Below are 24,591 nucleotides of genomic sequence, written 5' to 3' on the forward strand. Positions count from 1 at the left end.
GAGTAACTGATTCAAAGTTACCCAACTGGCTTTGTATATAAGGTGAGATTAGAACTGACAGTCTCCTGGTTTCTAGCCTGGTGCCTTCACCGCACACCAAACTGCCTCTCTATGTACAACCGAAGATATATATATACTGTACTGAAATAGTCCCACCTTTGGGGTGGTAGAATCTGATGGGCCAAGCCATGATGTAGCATGATGTGTGAACCCGGCCAATTTGCAACGTAAGTTTGAGTAGAGTCAGACCCATGTTTCTCTTTCCAAAAATGTTATTGGCTGCCTGGACTAGTCCCTGTGGTGTTGTTGGCAAGATTTTTCAGAAATTATTTGCCACTGCCTCCTTCTTAGGGCTGAGTGAAAGTGACTGGCTCAAGGTCATCCATCTGGCTTTGTATCTAAGGTGGAATTAGAACTCATGGTCTCCTAGTTTGCTGTCTTAACCATTCCAAACTGGCTTTCATACTTTATTATTACATGGAAATCACACCCCTATGGCTTTCTCAGCAAAACCAGGTTAAAAGCAAACATTATTGCTTAGTATAAAATGTAATGCCAGCTATTTATTCTCCTACTTATATCCTGGAAATCTCTTCCCTTCTGTTTGGTCTACATACGTTTCTTGCTATTTGACTCTTGAAGACATACAGTATAGGGCTTGTGATTAATCAACATTTCACAACATTTCACCAAACGTGTGAGTTCTTTCCATTGACACCATGTCATGTGAAACATCTATCCATATATATTCATCTCAGCTGACTTGTTCACTCACTGTAAAGGATGTAGAGAAAGAATCAGTTCAGAAAAAAGCCAATAAGGATGATCTGAAGTATGAGGAGAAAACCCTATGGCCTGGAAGAGAGGGAAAAACCTGACCATATTCTTCTGAAAACCCACCAGTTGTCACCTAGAAGTAGGTAGTGATTGTAATAATAATAATAATAATAATAATAATAATAATAATAATAATAATAATAATAATAATAATAATAATAATAATAATAATAATAAAAACCTTTGTCAAAGTACGTGTACATTGAGATTAGCTGAGCCTCCCCCCCCTTGTGCTCTCTCCCCCCAACACACAGTGACAACAAACCCTCCATCCTTCCACACCATGTGAACCAACTATACCACACACCGGCCTCCCAAGTCAATTCTGCATAAGTTCACAGAGATTATATCCCATTTAAAAGCCTAACAGCCCACGGATAAAAGCTATTTTTCAGCCTGTTGGTACAGCTGGCTATACTCCTATATCTCCTACCGGATGGTAGGAGAGTAAAGAGATACCTTTTACAACTTGTCATTTATTCTTTCCACTTTCCACAGACAACTGGCAATCAAATGGGTGATCGAATAACAATAAGAAGAAGAAGGGGACCTTGAAGGTCATCTAGTCCAGAGGTCCCCAACCCCTGGGCCGTGGACCGGTACTGGGTCACAGCATACCAGAAACTAGGCTGCACAAGTGAAGCCCCATCCATGGGATGCAGGCAGCACATGAAGCCACGCCCCCTCCGGTCCATGAAAAAACCTCTCCCCACAGAACCAGTCCCTGGTGCCTAAAAGGTTGGGGGCCTCTGATCTAGTCCAACCCCCTGCTCAGGCAGGAAACCCTATACCATTTCAGACAAATGGTTGTCCAGCCTCTTCTTAAAAACTTCCAATGTTGGAGTATTCACAACTTCTGGAGGCAGGTTGTTGCACTGATTAATTGTTATGTCAGGAAATTTCTGCTTAGTTCTAGATTGGTTCCCTCCTTGATTAGTTCCCACCCATTGCTTCTTGTCCTGCCTTCAGGCGCTTTGGAGAATAGCTTGACTCCGTCTCCTTTATGGCAGCCGGAGATATTGGAACACTGCTATCATGTCTCCTTTCGTCCTTGTCTTCATTAAACTAGACATACCCAATTCCAGTGACCGTTCCTTATATGTTTTAGCCTCTGGTTCCCTAATCTATTTCTCTTTACTGCCACAATTACTTCCAGGGCCGCAATTAAGGAAAGAGGAACAGGTAGGCTTCATTCATGAAGAGAATAAACAAGTCCATCTTATATTTCCTATGGTGAATTCTTGATGCCCACTGAGCTTGATTATATTTTTGCAGACATTTTATTACCCAACTAGGTAACCTTGCACTCCTGATGTTACCTAGTTGGGTAAAGAAACATTGAAAGCAAACAACCTGAGCTGAGAGACCACCAAAAACTTCATAATTCACTCCTGAGTTACAAATATTCACTTCGATTTCCCAGAGTGCTCAGATTGTCCAATGAAGCATCACTCATGGAACAGTTTTTTTTTAACTGGTAACTTTTACAGGTGCAAGGATCTGAAAGGAACTCCAGCAGAAGCAGGCCCTGTTCAAACATGAGGACTTAAGAGCTGCTTGGGTAAACCAAAATGCTGGTGCGGACTTTGGCTGGGATCTCAAATAGTTTTGATTTAAAAAGATTTCTTAAAAAATAACTATACATTGGGAAAGTGAGTATTAATTTTTTTTAACTGGACACTGGGATGGAAAATCTCAGAAAAGGCACCAGTGATCTATCGACTTCTCCCTCCTGTGGCACAGTCACTTTTCATGTGACTTCCTTCATCAAGAGAAAAGGGGAAACCTTCCTTAGAACACAAGTTTGCAGACTACAGTTACTAGGAGGGCTTCAACAGCATGCCAAAAGCAGATGGTGAAGTGCCTAGAAAAGCAGGGCGAGCATCTGGAGAAAGAACAGCTGAGCAGGATCTTCTTTGAATTGGTGGGTGGCGGCAGCTGGCAGAGTGATCCTTCAAGGTTTTTCCTTCAGCTGACTACCCCAATTATCTCGTCTGGGAATAGCAATAAGAATGCCAGCCTGCATCCACGCAGATGTGCACACATACCAAGAGACACACTTAATAGGATTGTATCACAGAAGCTCCCATTTTCTGGGTCTATCTGTGCCCTCATCATCTAGATCAGGGGTAGGCAACCTTGGCTCTTTTATGACTCGTGGACTTCAACTCCCAGAATTCCTGAGCCAGCCATGCTGAGGGGAAAGGGAGAGGTTTCCAAGCTGAGCCAGGCTGGCTCAGGAATTCTAGGAGTTGAAGTCCACGAGTCATAAAAGAGCCAAGGCTGCCTACCCCTGATCTACAACAATGTCCCTCAACCTGGCCCACTCTGTGATGTGTGGATTTCAACTCCCAGAATCCCCCAACCAGCATAGCCATTATTAAGAATTCTAGGAATTGAAGCCACACCTTTAAGTTCTCTAGGTTGTCTATCCCGATCTACATAAAGGTTGAGGAACTCTTGGGTCTCCCGATATTGTTGACTCCTAGTTCCAACACAACAGGTGGCTTCAAAGACTGGGTGTTTTTCACTTCCATTTGGGGATGTTGCTGCCATTAGAAGAAAAGAATTAGGTTTGATCATAGATGAATAGGTTCCAGAATAGAAAGATCTTTTTTATTTTCATTAAGATCCAGAACTGGCCAGAACTAAGAGCAAGAAGAAACACGGGAAGGCAAGCATACATTATAGGAAACCATAATTTGCTTACGAAGTTTTACTACAGTCGATGCAGAAGTCAGGTCCAATCCATATAAGGTAGCCAGCCTTGTTCATAAAATTTATTCAGTTCCTATCAACCCACTTCACGAGTCATTTGTTTTGATTAAATAAAAGAAATCATCAATCCATATCAGAATGTTGATTCAATCTGATCAAATTGCTTTTCCAATAAATGTCCCTGAAGGAAAGGCTTTCCACTGTCTTGGCTTTTGAAATAAATTAATGTTGGCTGTCATTTCAGGGGAAGTATGACTGAAGTGGAGCCTGTGCTGGATTTTGCATCATCAGGGCGCACTGGCCGAAGAAACGCCTTGCCGGATATCCTGGGTTCACCGGCTGGCGTCAGCCCCACCGACTTGCCCCTGAAACTGGCAGAAATGTCTATTAACTCAGGTAGACATCCTCCTTATTTGCCTCATTTCCTTCATCGCTGGAGCTTTTTGCCAATGGAGTAGTTCCTTGTTTCTTCATGTCCTCTGTCCTGGATTGGGAGGCCTTGCTCATTGCTCATTCACACTTTGGTCACTTCCCGTTTGGATAACTGCAATGCACTCCACATGGGGCTGCCCCCTGGTAACCCAGAAGCTCCAACTGGTACAGAATGCAATGACACACACAGTGTTGGCTTCTATAGTTTGTGCACAGTGCTCTCCGGTTCCAAAAGCGGCACTGAATTCCAGTTGCTGTTGGTGCAGGGGAGCATCCTCATAAAAGAATCTTCATCTCATTACCAGCGTGTTGCCGAGGCAGTGAAACATGCCCAGAGTGTTCTGGCTTGACAGTAATTATTTATCTGAGAGAAGAATACCTCCCAAACAGAGTAGATCACATGGAAGAGTCAATTCTGAACATCAAAGGCTCGCTGGGCTCTAGCAGGCCTGCTGCAAGACCACTCTCTCCCTTCCATGGCTGGCAATGGGCCTTTGTGGCTGTTTGTGCTTTGGCTGCTGGACATTTACCCAGCTGTAACTTATTTGTGGCTGTGAGATTTGGCAAAAAGATGATTAACTTTATGAAAGACTGAATATGGTCTTCCGTGGGTATGGCTTCCCTTTCGTAAGGAGAAAGCAGTGGCTGATTTGCTCTATCCCAGACATGTCAAACACAAGGCCCGGGGGCCGGATCCGGCCCACGAAGTGGTTTCATGCGGCTCATGAAGCCATCCTGGAAACAGTGAGGGAACGGCCCCCACTGCCTTGGCCCTGGCCCAGAGACCCTCCTTCTGCCAGAGACCCTCCAGATCTGTCCCACTCCTGCCCAGGCCCCCATAGGCACCCTTGATGCCAATGATGTAGAGCTGGCCACGCCCACCCAGTAGGCCATAAGCACTCCAGCCACGCCCACCCAATAGGCCACGCCCACCCAGGCCATACCCACCTGGCCCCCTGAGGGCAACCGCAATGCTGATGCGGCCCTCAATGAAATTAAGTTTGACACCCCTGCTCTATTCCATCCATGCTTAAGACTAACAAACTAAGATCTGTGGTCGAGGGCTCAGTGGCAGAGCGCTTTTGGGGGAACTTCACCAATTTGTCAATAAATCACAAGGCATGGCTTAGCACAATGTGTGGATCTCATCCATGGTCTCATTTTCTAGTCACCTATTGACAGATGCTTTCTTTATATTTCTCTGCTTTTCTTTCTCCAGACAGATCACAAGAAATACAGTCACCAGCCACAGAGGTGCCTCCACCACCATCCCAAAGTCCAGAGTTGAAAGATACCTCTTAACCCATCCTCTTGGAAGTCAACTGAAGAAGGAGAAACTTCCTAACAGTTTGCTGGAGTTACCTGGCGAAACTTGTCTTAACATCCCGTGGCATGAAGGAGAAACACAGGAGGATGGAACAAATAAGCAACCACACACTTTATAAAGACCTGGGTGGGACTTTAGGGACTTCTTCTTCAGAGGGCACTTGAAGAACTGCAAGACAAAATGGAAGGGGTTGTTAGAGATTTAAGTTTGTTTCCACAGCTCTGATGCAGAGAGCAATCATGAAGTCCCATCAAGTTGTTTTGGGGTCACCTAGTTCAGAATTGACTTGGTTGAAAGCTGCAGGATCCCAGAGTTTCAGCCAGGGGCTTTGTTGAAGCTCATCTGGAGATGCCCAGAACGTGACATGGGACCAGCTATGTGCAAAACAAAGGCTGCTCCACTGAACTTCATCCTTAACTGTGCATCTGCCATAGATTTGTGGGTCCAAAATGTTATTCAAAGATCCATGAGCTGTTGTTATTTTTTAACAATGTGTATTTTTCACAGTATGCATCTGTCACTGTGATGTTTGGGAGATTATGTGTTGGTTTCGCCACCAGGTCTATGGTCCTTTCTACGAAACATTTTAGGTGAGAAGTCAGTATCCCAGCTCCTTCTATCCTCATTGAATGCCTCGCAAAGGGGAAGTTCTTTCCAAAGTAATCTGCCTGTTTTGGAAATTGCTCTGGCTTGTGGAATAAAACAAAGAGCGTTTCACACAAAGGAAATCAATATGGCTGTTATTACCAAAGGTGGCTGTCATAGCCTTACCTATGAGATTTTCAGGTCAGTACATAAAAAAATTGGACAGTTTATAGTCATTTTAGAGATCCTTTAATTCTCACCAGAAGTAGAATATTGGCTTTCATACTTTGGAAAAAGTGCCATTGAAATGGAATTCCAATTGGTACTTCTTGATGAATGAAGTTTTTGGTTAACAGATGGAGAAGAAAATTTTTCCATCTAGCTGTTTTTATTTTTAGAAATCAGTAGGGAAGGACACATGTGGATAAAATAGCTTTTGCTAAAATCCAAGCAGCACTGAAAGACCTGAAAGGCCAGGTTAGGGAAAGACCAACATGGAAGAAATCTATTTCATGTGGTTGCTAGGAATCAAAAATCACTGGAAGGCACCTAATGAAACCCAAATCCCTGCTATTTATTTTTACATTTATTTATTGAGGCTTCTAGTCCCCCGTGACTGATTGGCTTCCTCTCCAATATGCAGAAACAGGATTAAAACTGTTCTGTTATATACAGTAACACTCTCAAACAAATTAATAACAGATACCCCTTCTCCAAAAAACTTGCACTATTGAAAGATCTGAAGAAGCCAGTTGGGGACAGATCATAAAGGAGAAAATCTGTCTAAAGTTACCAGTCCCTGCACTTACAACTGTCACCGCATCCAGACGGTCATATGATCAATATTTGGGTGCTTTGGCAACCAGAAATTCTGGTCTGAATTGTGATTATAAGTTGAGGACCACCTGTATGTGGTTACTAAGAGTTGACACAAACTTGATGGCATATAAGCAAGCAAGCAATCATCCCAGAAGGATCCCAAATCATATTGATCACTTGTGTGCAAATATAAGGAAAAAAGGATCATTAGTAAACAATTGAATTGATGAGAGGGTGCAAAACCTTTTCAGCTGTTGAACATAAATGAAGCACAGAGATTGTATAGTCCGAAGGATTTTTTTTATAGGTGCTGTCTTTAAAGATGGGATTTATAGTAATCGCATTAAGACAGGTTATATTTAATATATTCCATTCGTAATAGAAAATAAAATCAGGAGAAAACAATCCTGAAAAGTCAACTGTGTTTAAAAATACAACTTAACTTTCGGGGGAGGAGGGGAAATGCATATTTGCCCATTTTTTTTGGACTGAAAAACCACGTCTGGTGAGGATCTGTTTGTGCAAAACTCATTAAATTTCCACTGTTCAGACAACCATCTGCCTTTCCTGTCTCAGTTCCACTATGAGTCTTTCTTTTCATTGTTGGAAGCACCTTTATTGCAAAGTCAGGGTGAAGTGATGCTTGGCTCAATCAGGAACTGTTCCTTAACCTGGCACTGTTCAGATTACATAGGATTTTTTTTAAAAAAAAACCTCCAAGAATCCCCCATCTGTGGGTGTCAGGTTGGAAAAGCAGAAGAGTAATGGCCAACTCTTCAGCCTGAGCATGTCCAAAATTTAAAAAATGCCTTAGTTGAATCTGCTGATGAGTCATCAATCCAATTTGGTCCAGTGGTGAAGGCACCAAATAAAAAGAGGGGGACCATGAGTTCAAGTCCTGCCTTTGCCACAAAAGCCAGATGGGTGACTTTGAGCTACTCTCTCTCCGACCAATTCACCTCACAGGGTTGTTGTTGTTGTAGGGAAAATAGAGGAGGAAGGTGTGCTGGAAAGAATAGAATAAGAATAGATGAATAAGAATAAGAAAAAGAAAAAGAAAATTAGAATAGAATAGAATAGAATAGAATAGAATAGAATAGAATAGAATAGAATAGAATAGAATAGAATAGAATAGAATAGAATAGAATAGAATAGAATAGAATAGAATTAGTTGGAAGGGACCTTGGAGGTCTTCCAGTCCAACCCCCTGCTCAGGCAGGAAACCCTATACCAGGGGTAGGCAACCTCGGCTCTTTTATGACTCATGGACTTCAACTCCCAGAATTCCTGAGCCAGCCAAGCTGGCTCAGGAATTCTGGGAGTTGAAGTCCATGAGTCATAAAAGAGCCGAGGTATTTCAGACAAATGGTTGTCCAATCTCTTCTTAAAAGCTTTCAGTGGTTTTGTTTGCTGCCTTGAGTTATGAGTAAAAAATAACAACAGCTGGATACAAATAAATATAATAAAATCAATAGTGCCCCTGAAAAAAAGAGTTCTCCATCTTCCTCCCCAACACACAAATAAGCCACCTTGAACAGTGGCACGTAGTGGCAGTGCCAAGCCTGCACCCGAGATAAAGGCTAGGCCTCAACTTCAGAACTAATGCACGCCTGCCATTCAAAGAGGCCACCTCATGCCGTTCCCCAAGTGTGTGAGCTTTGGGAAATGGGGTGATTGACCCCACGGCCAGCGGTCCCTAGGATCTGCCCATATGCCGCTTACCTTCAGGCAGTTTCTCTTTCTGTTGATAGGCCTCAGCAGCCTACCTGAGGCAGCTCTGGGTCCCAAAAGGCCTTCATTCTTGAAGCGGCTTTGGAGAATGCTCTTCCAGCCTCAGAAAACTGCCCCAGAGAAACATCCCCATTTCCTCGTGATTTTCAGAGGCTCTGAGGCTGCACAATTTCCAGAGGCCACAGGAAAGCACACCCCATTTTTGTGCAGCCTCTGAAAAAGAGTCATTGACTGAGATGGGTGGTCATGGAACATACATGAATGAATGAATGAATGAATGAATGAACGAACGAATGAATGAAAACACGCCAGGACAGGGTGTCCTTTCAAGATGTTGCTATAGGTTGTTGGTGAATGCTGCCATGTCACTCAAAATGTTCTGGCATGTCACCTTTGACACACATTATAGATTCTCCACCACTGATCTAAAGGTTTATTTTTTCCAAACAGCTGAGTACAGAAATATGATAACACAGCCTAACCGATAGGTGGTGCTGCTCCTCAAATACTTCCCAATGACTTTTGACAAGCCGATAACCTTGGTTTGCTTTTCTTGACCAAGAAAGAAAGAAAACGTTTTTCGCTAGATTTACTTAGTTTTTCACTATTTGGGATGCTGTGTTTAATATTGACTTTACTCTGCCCTCACTTAAGACTGTCAATCTTCAGATACGGGTGGATTGCCATTCCCATAATTTCTGCTTAACCTATGCTTGTATCCTGTTTTATAACATTTCATTCCATTAGATAATAGTGGCTGGGTTCAGGCCCCACACCAGGGGTCTTCAAACTCGGCCCTTTTGTGACTTGTGGACTTCAACTCCCAGAATTCCTCAGCCAAGCTGGCTGAGGAATTCTGGGAGTTGAAGTCCACAAGTCATAAAAGGGCCAAGTTTGAAGACCCCCTGCCGCACACTATACTCTATGTTTTGCACACTGCATAATCTAGGTTCACCTGACATACTAAGCCAAGACTGCACTAATAGTGAAGGATATTGTGAGAACCAGGTCGGTAAGGGCTAGTGCAAAATGTGACTGTAATTGCACGACAAATTAAGCCCAAATGTTTATCACACCTTTTGCTCCCTCTCCAACCTCTTTAACCAAAAGGAGTCTTTGCCCACCACTGACCTTCAATGCTTTATTTATCCTTGAACCGGCAGAAAAATTACACCAGCATAACATTTCTTGTCGCTTATTGTGTCTCTATGGCTACTGTTTCGAGTCAACACAAGCACCTGAGTTCCCTTTCAGGTGAAAGGTAACCAAGCCTAATCGATTTGACCCACATGTATGGCTGCCCTTGGAATAAGGGCAGTTAAAGTGAGGAAGGAGCTACTGCGACACCGATATAGCTAAGGGTGACTTTATTTATATCCTGCCTGTATTATTTTTAAGAATAGCACGAGGCAGCATATATACCTAATATTCCTTCCTCTTCCTAACTTCTCCCACTATAACCACCCAGTGAGGAACAGTGACTGGCCCAAAGTCACCCATCTGACTTTCATGCCCAAGGTGGGACTAGAACTCACCATTTCCTGGTTTCTAGTCTCATACCTTGAGTAATTTAAGAGTATCAAACTCCTGGGTTGGGGATAAGGTGAAGGCCCCGACACAGGGACGCAGCAGGAAAAAGTTGTTACTCTAGTTCAGTGCAAGGTTCCTGGGCCGTTCTTATTGAATGGCGAGTTGATGGCAATAGTAACTAAAGCTTCTGTAATTGCACGTGGGGAGGGGGGGAGATTTGAGTGACACTGCATGCCCAGCTTTGGTTGCTTTTGAGTTGCAGCATTACTGGGAGTTGCTTGCACCCAAAAATTAGGGGAATTTTTTTTTTGCTTGACCTTAAGTCTAGAAACCTGGTATATGAATCTGCAGAGATACGGCTGCAATCTATTTGCTAGTAAATGTGTCTGCCTGGGAAATGCCATACAGTAGTTAAAGAGCAACTGGCGAGGTGGAATGTAAGATATCACCCCAGTCGTGCTCATTAACCCACTACAGAGGTTTAACATTTAAACAGACATCAAGGAATATTAAACCACAAACCAGCTTTTCCAATGAGCTGTTGTGACCCAAGGCCCTTGCGAGTCTTTCCCCCTTTCCAATTATCATGTTAGCTGCTGCTCAAATTAATGTTCGGGCAGCAACATTTGTGTAATCAGCTTGTTCAGTAGAGGTGCGTTAAAAAGTAACTATGCTGGAAGAAGCAGAGGGAGTAGTTAAGAAGCCAGTGGGGAGGGAATGAAAATAGCTGGGCTTGTGAAGTCACTCCGGCCATTACAGAAACCTCTCTCAAGGTGGTGTCCTCCAGATATACTTTTCTCAACATTTCCTACAACATTGCTGGGCTATTTGTGAAGGCAGACAACCTAGGGCACATGTCTTTCCCAACAAGGTCACTTTGTACCAGTGATCTCTCCATGGGCTTCTTTCCCAGGACGGGCTCCAGGCCAGTGACGGCACAAGAAGTCAGATGGCCTCTTCCAATTCCTTCCCCAGCAATGGTCTTTAGCCGTTCCACACCAACCAGCTGCAGAATTTTTTTTTCCTGTTCATTCCCATATTTATCAGACTCACCAAGCTGATTTGCATTTAAAACTATATTTCTGCTTTTGGCATTTAAGTCCTAGCTGTGAAGGAGCAAGGTTTTATGGAGTCTCTTTTACGCAGTGAGGGTGCCTGAATTTTCAGGAAGCTGGAATAACTCCAACTAATAGGTTTTCTCCCCCTCCCCCATTGTAAAAGTAAGAGATTTTGAACCAGTGTCCTTAGTAGCTGAGCCCAGTAAGTGTTTCAGTCCAAAACCTAGCTCTAGTTCAGAGGTCTTCAAACTTGGCCCTTTTATAACCTGTGGACTTCAATTCCCAGAATTCCTCAACCAACATGCCTGGCTGAAGAATTCTGGGAGTTGTCCACAAGTCATATAAGGGCCAAGTTGGAAGACCCCTGCTCTAGTTTCTCAGGGTAGAGTGTTAAATTAAACCAGATGGCCCCACCTAGTGATGAGACAATATTCCATAACAGGTGAAATAAGAATTCCTTATAAAGAAAAAAACATCTAGAATTTAGTTGGAGTGTAAGCTGACCTTCTTATCTGTATGCCCAGGCCAAAAAAAAAGGTAGAATTTTGATTGCACCAACGGGGCCACCATCTTGACTTTTCTGACCACACTCTGGTCAACTTGCCTAAATTTTTAGGTTAAGCCTCATAGTCTAAGCATGAAGCCATCTGAACTGCATCTAAATTGCAGCAGGGGACTTTGTTTTGTGGGGAGTATATTTTTTATTGAAACAAAATAAAAACCTAATATATAAAGGGTGAAAAAGTAAAAGTTACAGCTTATTACTCTTCTTGCGGTAATCTCTCCCGTTTTAAACATCCAAACCATAAATCCCAAATTCAGGGTTTTTTACGCAAAAACCTCTTAAAAGGCTTCCAGTCACCAATAAATGTAAAACTTTGGAGGTTACCAGGAGTCATGGGGCATTCTGCCAGCAGATCCCACCTCCGTTGCTGTTAAAAGTAAAACTGGATAAAGATCAAAGCCATTAAACCTGTTAAGCTTAAGGTTACCCTCCGCAATGCAATTTATTCAGCAGAAGCAGTAATAGCGCGCCCTGGGAAGCCTGGGGCCCCACCAGATTTCACCGCACAATTCCCAGCAGCCCAAACCAGCATAGCCATAGCTAGGATATTTCCCCGCTTGCCCTCTCCCACCCACCCACCCACCCCCCCAAAAATCCTCTTGCTGCAGCGTCCCGGCCTCCATAACTCCCACCCCCCTCCCTCCTCCCCCGTTGAATCCTAGCCCGTCTTGCAGCTGTGAAACAGGGCAGGGGTGCGCTGGCGAGTTTCTGAAACAAAAACCAAAAGCGGCTCCCCACGATTAGAGAGAGGCGCGGCCGCGGCTTTGGCGAGGCTGCAGGGCAACGGATCCTGCCAAGGCGGCCAAGGCCTTGGCGAGACAGCGCTCGCATCCCGGAGCCGGGCGAAGCAATGCGGCAGAATTCCCACACCCTTCTATTTAAAGAGACCAGAGAAGAGGAGGAGGAGGAGGAGGAGGAGGAGGAGGCCGGGGGGAGGGAGGGAAAGAGGAGGAGGAGGAGGAGGAGGAAGAAATAAAAGACGAGCCCCGTCGGAAAGCGCGCCTGAGCGAGAGACGAGAGGTGGAGAGCGAGAGCGCGTGTTTGCCTGCCCCGGCCGCGGTTGCATTTCGGAGGAGAGCGAAAGAAAAGAGCATTTTCAGAATCGCCATGGCGGAGGCGTTTGTCGGTGTCTGGAAGCTGGTCGAGAGCGTCAATTTCGACGACTACATGAAAGCTCTCGGTACTGTAAGGGCAGAGATTTGGGGAAGGGATGGGGGGGGTAGAGAGGGAACCGGACCCCGGCGCTCGCCTTGCAGAATAAAAGGTCGCCTTCGTGGACGGCCGGGGCGACGCTTCGTCCCCGGCGTGCTAGAGTTTTGCTAATATGGTGCTTGTGGTTAGGTTTCCGCGGGGGGAGCGGTCTCCGTCCATCATGGCCTTTCGACTTAAAAAAAATAAAATAAAATAGGGTGGTTTGGAAAAGGACGGGGTCTGGGTCTCCCGCTTCGGGTCGTCCCCCCCTCCCCACGGTCCAGCTTATAAGGTTCGTAATTATTTCATTATTTATGGGAATGGTCTCGATCCACAGTCTCCCAGGGACGGGCAGGTTCCAACGATAGAAGACATTCTGGATGGCCCAATGGATGGGGATGATTGCAATTCCCGCAAATGATACACTGTGTGTATCCTGGTGGGGCTGGCAAGACGGAGAGTCGAAGGGCTTCTGCAAAAGGCGGGTCCTGACAAGCCATAAGAATGGGAGCCACCTGGTAGGGGGAGCAGTGTCCCAAACAAGGAGGGCCCCCACCAACAAGTCCCTTCCTATCCCCTCTCAAAATGGGAGGGAGACTTATTAGTAGGTGCTCTGGAAAGCTGAGCTTGTAGGTGATAATTATCCAGCACCTTGAGTTGCACTTAGACAATGCAGTGGCTGTGGTGTAATGAGTCTGAGCAGTCAGCCCAGGGGCAGCTGTGTGTCCTTTCTCCCCCCCCCCACATAATTGTTCCCAGGTGGTCTTCAAGGCAATCCCAGTAAGCGAGAATAAACTCTGTCATATGACAAAGGCATGAGTGACTGTCCTTGGTGTCATTTGAGGCATGTGGGCACAATGCAATGGCACCTTGAGATTTTCCATTGCTCAGAGATAAAGCAGCAAAGAGATGGGTTTGCAGGGTTAGGGATTCAGCACTGTAGTACTTAGCATTACCTGAGCTACTCCTTGTGTAAACTTATGTCAGTGTGGTAAATTTAATTGGAACCCTCTTTTGGCCAGTCATGCGCCTGGAGGATCTCTGGTTTCTCCTCCCCACCCACTCAGCATCTGGTGGTGATTTCTGCAAGAGGAACTGTGGTACATGAGGGCAAAGCATGTATTTCACTGAATGAGAGGGGGTGTGTAGAGGTGGGGTGATTGTTCATGTGATGTGTCCTTTTCTGCCAGAAGCTGCTCTGATAGGGCAAGACTGCTGCTACTGCTGTTGCTTCTTATGAGTAAGCCTGGGACCCTGGAGGGCTTTCTTTCAACTTTAGGGAACGGATGTACTCAGTGTGTAGTGAGGGAAGACGGTGTGGGAGCCATGGGGGTATTTGCTCATTCAGCTGAGCCTGGTACAAATTCTCCCCCCCCCCCACACACACACCTTTCTGGGCCTGATCCTGCCAGAAGTAAGACTTCTTTGACCTCTTAACTCCTGTGTAGCCTTGGCCTTAGGCCAACTTTGCACAGCTCTTGCCGAGCTTCATTGGGTGCGGTTTTTAATTACTTTTCCAGATAGAAGGGATTAAAATTCTGGCTTCTTTCCCCCCCCCCCCAATTCTTGTGTGCTGAGTAAGGAACCTTAACCAGGTGGTCCTACTATGGTTAGCAGACTTTATTTCTACCTAGAACAAACATGGGATGGTTGCAGAACAATGAGGAAACATCGGTATTCATCTCCAACTTTATATTACATATGTATCCTGTCGTTTGTTCAGCAGCCCCAGAGAGGAAGCTGAGAGTTTCTTAATTTTAATTTTCCTTGATGTCACTCTTGTTGAAGTGGGTGGGATTGAGAGAGAGTGATTGGTCAAAACGCCCTCAGGGAACCTCTATGGCTGAAGGTGAGTCATCTTAATAATAATAATAATAAAGTTGGAAGGGACCTTGGAGGTCATCTAGTCCAACCCCCTGCTCAGGCAGGAAACCCTATACCAAATGGCTGTCCAGGCTCTTCTTAAAAACTTCCAATGTTGGAACATTGACAGCTTCTGGAGGCAGGTTAACTGTTCTGTCAGGAAGTTTCTCCTTAGTTCTAGGTTGCTTCTCTCCTTGATTAGTTTCCATCCATTGCTTCTTGTCCTGCCTTTGGGCACTTTGGAGAATAGCTTGAGTTCCTCCTCTTTGTGGCAGCTCCTTAGATCTTGACCACTCTCTCAATTTTTTTTATCCAGGTAATTCTTGACTTAATGCTTACTGACTGTTTGGGGGTTACAACAGACTTCCCCAGGGCTGTCTATGAAGTTCTGATATAGCTGGACCCCTCGCCCGGGTTATGAGATTGCATTTTAGGTGCTCTACAACTGACTGTGTTTGTGGCCAATTGCAGTATCCTGCGGTAGTAACCTATTGTCCTAAATTGAGAACTACCTGTAATTGAAACATAAATCTTACCACTCTGCTCTGGGTAGCTCCGTTAGCCCCCACTGGTACAGCTAGCTCACTTACAATTCTGCATTTACACAGGAAAGGTCAAAGCTTTTAGCTGATGGTGTGTATTTTTTTTATTACAAAAAAATAGGAAAGCAAACATACTGCCATAATATAACAGGGTTTTTCCATTAAATTCTGCTGAGTGGATCCCAGACATTTGCCAGAAGCTACCAGTGTTAGAGTTCATGAATACAGCAATGAGAATGATTTATGAGGTATTTGTAACCTATCCGTATCTGCAAGGAAAATGCTGGCAATTCATCCAGATCTTTATGGCAGTCTTCATTCCTTTTGACTCTTTTCAGACCCCTGTGAAGCAGTGGAGGCTAAAGCTTTAAAGGGAAGTTTACTTAACAGCTGTGCTATTAGATAGGTAACACAATAAAAAGAAATCTCTGATGGAATGAGGAGGAGGTACATTCTCTCCCTTTTAATGAACCATAATAACCATGACAGACTCTAGTTTAAACTGGAGGAAAGGTAGAAAGTTTGCTTGAATCTGGGACCTTCTAATGCAGGGGGTCTTCAAACTTGGCCCTTTTATGTCTTGTGGACTTCAACTCCCAGAATTCCTCAGCCGGGCACCCTGGCTGAAGAATTCTGGGAGTTGAAGTCCACAAGTCATAAAAGGGCCAAGTTTGAAGACCCTTGTTCTCTAGTGCTTGATTTCCAAGCAGTTCCGGTACCAAAGTATGCGTCAAGCCCAAAGATGACTCAGCAAAATCCAATGGAGTCCAAAGCTTTATTTGCTTATGCTTAATGAATCTTGCCAGACTAAGACTGTAACCCTCTGCTCTGATAGATATATCCTGAAAGATGCTAGTGCATGGCTATTTTGAATCTCTTTCCCCCATCCAGCTTGGGCCTACTCAATCTGGCCATTCTCCTGGAAAGCTCTGGGAACTATCTTTGCTGCTGCTCCAGGGGCAGACTCCAAATGTTGAGAAATACACTCATACCACCTCATAAATGATCTCACTGCTGATGGCCAGCAAACTTCTTGAGTGAGTCTTTTGCTACTTTCTCCAGCTGCCCAGTGCAGAGAAGAGAAAAAATGGCATTTTGGTCAGCATGCCTTCTCCCTACAATTGCAACCAGGGAGACTGTGCTGATAATAGTGCTTCAAAAGAAATGCCAGAGTATTGTCTTTATAGTGTTTTCTTGCTATCAGCAACTAAGCCAGAAGTCCGTATTTACATAGGCTTATTTTTAGCTCTCTTGAATGTGAATCCCCTTAAATAGGGCTACATGGTCAAAGAAGCAAGACTGTTTAATATTTGGAGGCCAGATATGGTGATCCTGTATTAGCCAGAACCTGAAAGAGGAGATAAGTCATTCTCCTTGGTGAATAATTTGTGTAGACTCTACGTGCATATTTCCTTATTTCCAACAATAAGAGGTAGGCTGGCTTTCCCTATCTGGTGCCTTCTCCGGATTGTTGGACCTCATTGCTCAAGAGCAGCTTTGGGAAGGGAGATTGCTCAATGGCAGAGCATCTGTTCGCATGCCAAAGATCCCAGCTTCAGTCCACAGGATCACCAGGTACAGCTGTGAAAATCCGGCCCAAACCCTGGAAAGCTAGCATTAAGTCAGTGGGGCCAAAATCAGACTGCAAGGCGCAGCAGTGTGAGACGACTTACGATCTTTGGCTAAGTGGGGTACAATTTGAGAACTGAAGTCTTAAGAGCCCCAGTTGGAGAAAGCTGGATTAAATTTAAACTGTTTCTCACGGGGATTTGGAAAGTCAGGGAAAAGGGCAAGCTGCTACAAGCGGGATTGAATTATGTTTCTGGGCTGCTTCTGTTCCCCTCAATCAAAAGCGTTTGTGTGTTCTTTTAGGCTTGAAGGGCAAAAAAAAAGGACATCAAGAAGAAATGTTGGGACCTCCAGTGTATCCCCTTGGGTCACTTAGCCATTCCCCCCAATTCCATTGTTGATTAGCCTCTATCAAAGGACCCCTTCCCTTCCACATTATGCATATTTGAACAGACCCCCTTCCTTTTCCAAATTATTTTAAGCAGATATGCAAGGGAATGACTTCCGGGGCTTTGGGCCTGCAAAGCAAGTGTCCTTCCCCTTAACTTCACTCCTTCCACAGTGATGTTTAGTTCTCCAATTCTGTTGCCTAAGGAAACTCCAATTTTAATAGCAAGGTTGACTTATGGAGAAAAACCAAGCAAAGATTCTTTGTTCCTCTGGTGAATGGAGAGGTCAGTATTCCTCATGCTCATGGCTAGTTTCTTTCCCTAGTTTATTTGTTCCCTTACTTTTCCTTTGAAGGGGCATTGAGCGGTCTTTCTGTGCTCACAACAAGCGCAGGTCCAAGTAGCCTTCTTGGGGGATCTCCCCAATCTAGTCAGGCTCTTGAACGGTTACTGCCCCTTGCTCCTTAATGTCCTAGAGCAGACATGTCAAACACAAGGCCCGGGGGCCGGATCCGGCCCGCAAAGTGGTTTCATGCAGCCCGCGAAGCCATCCTGGAAACAGTGAGGGAACGGCCCCCGCTGCCTTGGCCCTGGCCCAGAGACTCTCCTTCTGCCAGAGACCCCCAGATCTGTCCCACTCCTGCCCAGGCCCCCATAGGCACCCTTGATGTGAACGATGTAGAGCTGGCCACGCCCACCCAGTAGGCCATACCCACTCTAGCCACACCCACCCAGTAGGCCACGCCCACCCAGCCCCGAGGGCAACCGCAATGCTGATGTGGCCCTCAATGAAACTGAGTTTGACACCCCTGGCCTAGAGAGATTTTGGTATAAATGCAACTCTTATGGCAGCTGGAATACTGAGCATTTGTCTGACTGGGTAGGGTCACATATGTGAGATGGGCTGCTTTAAAAATTGGATGGGTGCACGAAAGGACAGCTGCTTTTCTTTAATAAATAAATAAAGGAGCATGAAAGAACAGCTGCTTCCTGCTGAATAAGTCCATTAGATCAGGCAGCAAAATGCAAAAAAGGCGAGTCCACAGCTAAGGAATGCTAAGTGCTATAAAAGAGCCCTTACATTCATGTAAGAGGCTCTTCTCTAGATCACACATCTTATTCAAAGAGCGTATTCTCAAGCAATTCTGTGCAGAGACCAAGGGCTCTTTGAAGTCCGCTCCATGAAATGGTTCTGTGCCAGGAGGGGGGAAAAAAGTGGCTTGGCAGCTGAAAGGCAGTTCACATTCTTTGGGTGAAACCCTTTTTGCTGCCTGACAAAACTTCCATCTTCCCTTCAGTTCTGCTTGGATTCTGATAAACAAAGACTTTTCTTTGGAGAAAGGGAAAGTTTTTTCAGCTTTTCAGGATCTTTCAACTTTGCTTCAAGAAGCTGCACTTGACATTACTGACGTTACCCTTGCTGAAAAGTTATGATTGGTATTGGCTGTTCTACACATGCTAAGAGATGGGTTTCTTTTAACTATTGCTGGATAATGGAACATGGCAGATTTACCAGCCAAACCCAAACAAACCATGCTAGAGTTTAACATATAAGTCAAATAATTATGGCTTGGCTTAGTGCAATATGAGTCCTACATTCTACAATTATTATTTATAATTTAGTCAAATTATAGTTAACAAAATCATGGCTGAGTGTGATGTATGAAGCCAACCAGTTACAGAAAGATCATCTAGGCCAGACATGTCAGACTTGAGACATCACATGACGTCGCGCAAGGTATCAGGACTGTGTTGCCATTGCCGGCAATGGGGTGAGTGTGGCTTCCGCGTCATGCATCCAGCTCGTGGGCCGGCAATTTGACACCCCTGATCTAGGCAGACTAGTTTGATTCCTTTTTAAAAAAACAACAGAATTATAGAATAGTAAGGAAGGGGCGCTTTAATCTAAAGTAGAATTGGAGAATCTCTGATTAATTTGCAGTAGCTAACAATGTTTCCATGTTTTTAGGCTGCTAAATATTTGGTTTATATTTTTGGCCTCTTTTTCCTTTCTTATAGGTGTGAACTTTGCCACAAGACAAATTGCCAATCTGACCAAACCCACCACCATTATTGAGGTGGATGGTGGGAAAATTACCATCAAAACCCATAGCACTTTCAAGAATACAGAGATCAATTGCAAAGTGGGAGAAGAATTTGATGAGACTACAGCAGATGGCAGGGATGTCAAGGTAAACATCTGATTACAGTTGGAGCAGTGATGTTTGCCATTCCCTTTAGGATCTACTGACAGTCTAGACAAGAACTTCATCAATTTTTCACTATTACAGATTTTTTTTTGTCCATCTAAATTAACAGTGACTGCTCCAATTCGTGGACATCCTATTTTGGCTTGTTTGGCTCTTTCAAAAAAAAAAACAAACAGCCAGAACCAGTGGTAATTGCAAAAAAGGTAACAGATTAATTGCTTAGTTTCTGATATGGAATATCACCACACCTACATGAGAAGTGTAGATCTTTATACCAAATTAATTCCCTGTCCCACAGCACCTCAAGACAGCTCACAAATAAATTAGAATACTATGCAGTATATGGTATATATTGTGTTTATCGTATTACTATTATGTGCCTAAAATACATAATACAATTTTGGGGCAAAATAAGATCTCTGCTGATAGATGAAAATTGTCACTGGGCAAATCTCCCTGGGTGTGAGCTTCTCTTAGTTGTCCTTTGTCATCAAAGTCATTTTAGATACTATATTTCAGGTGTCCTCTCTTCTACAATAAGACGGACACCTGGAATATAGTATCCAAAATGACTTTGATGATAGTTGCAAGATTGAGCTGGGACAATTTGTCCCTTCTCTCTTTTAAAACTAGGAGTTAAGCTAAATTCATGGACGACATACCTGGAAACAATTCTTCTCCATGGTAGTCTCTCTCTTTTTTAATAGAACTAACATATGGTAAGACCTCATGCTTCATGATTTTTCTTATGGCTCTCAGATTGGCTGGTGCTGGTTTAGATAAACCTTTAGCCTGTTCTATTCAGCCTTTTTGAAATCTTACATGGATAGTTGGGAAAGTCTGTATTGTATTGTGTTGTGAAGGTTTGCGTATAGGGCTTTTTCTATTGATCTGCAGCTGCAAGAACATTCAAAGTGTGCAGTGTCTGTTGACAAAGTCTGAAGTTGAAGCCCTTTGTGTATTTTATGTGAATAGCCCAGAGTGTCACACCCACACTCCTTTCTTTGATTGGGGGTTTATTCCTAAGTAAACACTGAAGCCAATCTCAACTTCATGAAACTGAACTCTTATCAGAACTTTGATTAAAATAAGCCCATTCATATGGCTTTCATCTTCCTGGTCCTTAAAAGGAACTTGTGCTACTGGTTTTTAAAAAGTAGTTGTAAATGACAGCCTGACAGACCAAAACCTTGAGATAATTATTTTTACTAGCTTAAAATTATAAACCCAGAGTTACCCTGTGATAAAATGGGTGGCCAATAAATGTAATAAATGAAATACCTACCTTGACTATTCCATAGTTCTGACTTGACAGAAGAATCTTCATTAGAGTTCAACCTTGCCAGGATATTTAAACAGTGCTAGAAAAATGTTTTTAAAATTAGGGCTGCAGGATGCCATAAAGCTTCTGTTTTCAGTCTGCGTTGGCTATAGAACATTACTTTATATGACAAGAATGTCAGAAAATAGTTTCAGAGTAGTTATTTCCTAGGATTAGTAGGCTTTTTACAATTAAATTGCATACACTTCCATTAACTGATATCATTCTTCTGAAAAGCACCTATAATCAAAGGCTTGCTAAAGTCCATTGTTACTTATTTATTGTGATTAACAATTAATAAATTAAAAATACAATTTAATTGGTAGACAGTTGTTCTGAGAACATGAATATCAGTGGAAATATCCTGTGGGCTTTTCATAAGAAGTGCATATGTATTGTTGTGGTGCTTAGTGGACATTCAAAGCAACTCCGGCAATTTGCTAATAGCCAGCAGAGGAAAAACAGCTTAGAGCAGTTTCTTAAACGTGGCAACGTTAAGATATGTGGACATCAGTTCTCAAAATTCCTCAGCTAGCTGAGTTGGTCCTTCATGCTAAGTTTGAGAAACACTGAGCTAGAATGACACTATAGAAGTATGGTTCTCTGGGAGATGTGGCAATTAATTATTATTATTATTATTAATAATAATAATAATAATAATAATAATAATAATAATAATAATAATAATAATAATATTTATAATAATAATTTGGAAGGGACCTTGGAGGTCATCTAGTCCAACCCCCTGCTAAGGCAGGAAACCCTATACCATTTCAGACAAATGGCTGTCCAGTCTCTTCTTAAAAACTTCCAGTGTTGGAGCATTCACCGCTTCTGGAGGCAGGGGGTAGTAATGCCAGTCCTCTATCTTCCAAAAAGACCTTATATTCTGCAACTAAATTGCCATTAGCCACAAATGGCATTGTGGCTGGAGTAAAAAAAGTTTCTTGGCAGGACGGTTTTAAGGAGAATTGTTTATAGTGTTGTCTCCTAAATGCCTCATCCAAGACCTTTAATTTCTCTAAGATTCCTTTAAGGACTCATGGAAAAATTTACTTTCTTAGCTAAGCCGTTCTCTCCTATATTGTTCAAGGATCTTTAGCAATCCTTTTTCTGGTAATTGCCCCATTTTCCATTGATGCAAAAGGAGGAAAGATAAAGGAGCTACTGAGGTTGGGAAAGGCTTTTAAATGGATCCATGGTAGAAATGGAAAATATTTACCATTCTCTCCAGAGACATAATATAACATGCAGTTATCTAATCTAGGGCTTCTTTGAAAGGCTATTGTTATAAATGAGTAATGCAAACACAAGCAGAAAAACGGGCAAGTCACAACTGCGGACTCAATTGTCTTTTTTAAAATCTTGCATAATCCCTTTTTCCATTCACAATCCCCAAAGTTGTCTGGCTATGAAATGCGTAAGATTGTTTCTTTCTACAGTCTATTGTGACACTAGATGGAGGGAAGCTTGTTCACGTACAAAAATGGAATGGAAAGGAGACCTCACTCGTCCGAGAAATAAAAGATGACAAGCTAATTTTGGTAAGAGACCCAACATACCTTTCTTCCTTGGCGGTTGGTGGCTTCTATTGTAGGAAGAAGTTCACTTGGAAATGGTTGAGATTGGTTATATCAGCAGTGCCCAAGCATGTCTAGACAATGAAAATCAACTAGGATTAATTGGGAAGTCTGAATTATTTCTCCTTTCAAATGAATAAACCGTCAAAGGGATAATAAAACTAAATAATGCACTGTGCAGCATCCATGGTTCAGTTACCTGGAAATATTTGATTTTCAGGTATTTCAGAAACTCGCATTGTGCAAAATGCTTCAAGTTCAAAACGCTTGCTTTAGAGTGAGAAGTGGATTATTTGGCCCATTCTAGAATGTGCCTTTCAAAGTAGTCCAATGATTGAAACTGGGTCTTTTGCACTCCAAAAGTGTGTTTCATATTTGAAAACTTTTTCGCAATCCTGCTAGAAATATCTTCAGCATCAAGGAACACTTTTAAGCACAGAATTGATCAACTACTGATTAAGAGAATTGATCGACTCAATTCTCTGGGGAAGAGAATATAGAATTCTTGGACAAAAGCTAGAGTAAATACTCTTCAGGTTTAGTCTCAGGCAGTCTTTATTCCATTGCAAAAAGGTAGGGAACAATCTTTTATTCATAGAGAAATATAGGGACAATCCAACCACTATATCATAATTTGGTTTATTTTGATTCAGTTTAGTATGCAGAGCAGGTCCAGCTCATTTTCTAGCAAAATAATGGTTGATGCCTTTGTATATTGGGCAAACCAAGCCTGTCATAATTTACAGTGCAGAAAAAGTGGTAATTGTCTTTCCTATAGGCAGGTTTCCTTTCTGCATTCCAGATAAAATAAAATATCATTGTCTTATGTATCATTTTCTCTTTCAGACCCTGACAATGGGTGATGTGGTCTGCACTCGCACCTACCAGAAAGATAACTAGAGAGTTTCTACCTCCACCCTACTACTATTTTTCACTGCCAAATTGCTGGTATTTCGGTTTCTCCTTTCTGTGTTTTGTACACTTACTGAAATTTTGGAGACCTTTCAGTATCCAACTTGAAGTCTCTTCGTAAGTGCCAGTCACCTTGACCTTTATGGAGTTTTGGGTGTGCACATACATTTTTTTTAATATTGAAGAGATCTTTAAAAAAAACCAGAATAATAAAGTGAAGCAATTGTTACAAAAATGCCTAATTCTGCTTTTATCAGGATTATGAGTATGCCTGGTTTAAAACCCCACATTTCCATCAAAATGGAAGGTTAGAGTCTACTTATCTACCCAGCAGAATAGTAGGATTTCAAGATTATTGTTACACAGTTTCATCAACTGCAGGAGAATGAATGTAACCACAGTCTGCAACAGCTTACAACAGTGGCGTCTTTTGGCAACAAAACAGGCGTTTGTTATGTTCATGCCGTTGCATGTCTAAAGCGCTATTGGGAAATCGAACACGCAAACCTGCATTAGACCTCACTGTTGCCTGTTAGCAGTTGGCATCAAAGTCACAAAATCTGCTATATGGAGGTGTGCTTGCTTTCTGTTAAACTAACATATTCTATTGCTTTACAAAACAAAATACGTGTAAGACTGATATTGGATTAGACTCGGCCAATCTCATCTGTGTATTCTAAATCAGTTTTCCAAAACTATATATTCCATTGCTTATCAGTCAAGTCTGTTCTTCCCATCACAAACGTTACTAAAGATCTGGAACAAGATAATCAAGATTTCTCCCAGCCAGCAAATTTACAAGTTGTCTCATTACTCTGCTGGCTGCATGGTGACCTGACAGGGAACCACCTGCTTTATCTACCAAGGCAGGTTGATTTCAGAATGAGATCTCTTGAAGATCTGAATTATGGATTTCCTTTTCTAGTGTGGAAGGTGTAGTCCCTGTACTTTTAAACAACACAGCATTCATAGGCCCTGTTTTAGATGTCTTTATAATGGCTATCATAGTCCTGTAACTTTATTGGGCTTGTTTGTATATCAATTGGCCCTAGAAACATGAGTGTGGCTTATTTATCAATTCACTTTTAGGAAGGCACAGCAAAGAAAAACCAGAATGGTTTCATACAGCAGTGAGCAAACTGGAATCACTCAGACACAAACCTCTGGGTGGAATGAACAACTTTTAAAGTACACGGACAAGTTTGGAAATATGTGCCACACCAGATTTATTTTCTCCTGCTGTCAGCAACAGTATTTCCAAAGCACTGCATCATTCCTGGGATGGTTATATCATTTTTGACCAAACTTTCTTGCTCCGTTGCTTAGTCAATGTCTAGAGATTCTCCAGTGTTTGTATTTGAGGAAGGAGTCAGTGATTTTAAATAAAGCACACCCAAACAATAGCTCTTTGC

The 24,591-nt window shown here is 43.0% G+C and overlaps 1 protein-coding gene and 1 long non-coding RNA gene across 2 annotated transcripts; one reads left to right on the forward strand and one right to left on the reverse strand.

Annotated features, from left to right (window-relative positions):
• Window positions 1–12,594: 12,594 nt before the first annotated feature.
• Window positions 12,595–23,304, forward strand: FABP3 (fatty acid binding protein 3). The gene is made up of 4 exons (XM_081334556.1): window positions 12,595–12,782; window positions 19,176–19,348; window positions 22,130–22,231; window positions 23,114–23,304. Exons 1-4 carry the CDS (start codon window positions 12,710–12,712, stop codon window positions 23,165–23,167), a joined length of 402 nt encoding a protein of 133 aa, XP_081190682.1. The 5' UTR covers window positions 12,595–12,709; the 3' UTR covers window positions 23,168–23,304.
• Window positions 20,647–23,370, reverse strand: LOC308672022. The gene is made up of 3 exons (XR_014027331.1): window positions 23,254–23,370; window positions 22,250–22,341; window positions 20,647–20,727 (listed from the first exon to the last, which is right to left on the reverse strand). It is a non-coding gene; the product is annotated as an uncharacterized lncRNA (long non-coding RNA).
• Window positions 23,371–24,591: the final 1,221 nt, after the last annotated feature.

This window comes from Vipera berus, assembly GCF_964194415.1.
Source record: "Vipera berus genome assembly, chromosome: 9".
In the NCBI taxonomy this organism is placed as follows: Eukaryota; Metazoa; Chordata; class Lepidosauria; order Squamata; family Viperidae; genus Vipera; species Vipera berus.

Excerpts from the sequence above, each read along its gene's own strand:
- FABP3 (XM_081334556.1), top strand. The coding sequence starts at position 12,710 with ATGGCGGAGGCGTTTGTCGGTGTCTGGAAGCTGGTCGAGAGCGTCAAT. Across the intron at positions 12,783-19,175 it reads CGACTACATGAAAGCTCTCG|GTGTGAACTTTGCCACAAGA; the intron begins GTACTGTAAGGG and ends CCTTTCTTATAG. Across the intron at positions 22,232-23,113 it reads AAGATGACAAGCTAATTTTG|ACCCTGACAATGGGTGATGT; the intron begins GTAAGAGACCCA and ends TTTCTCTTTCAG.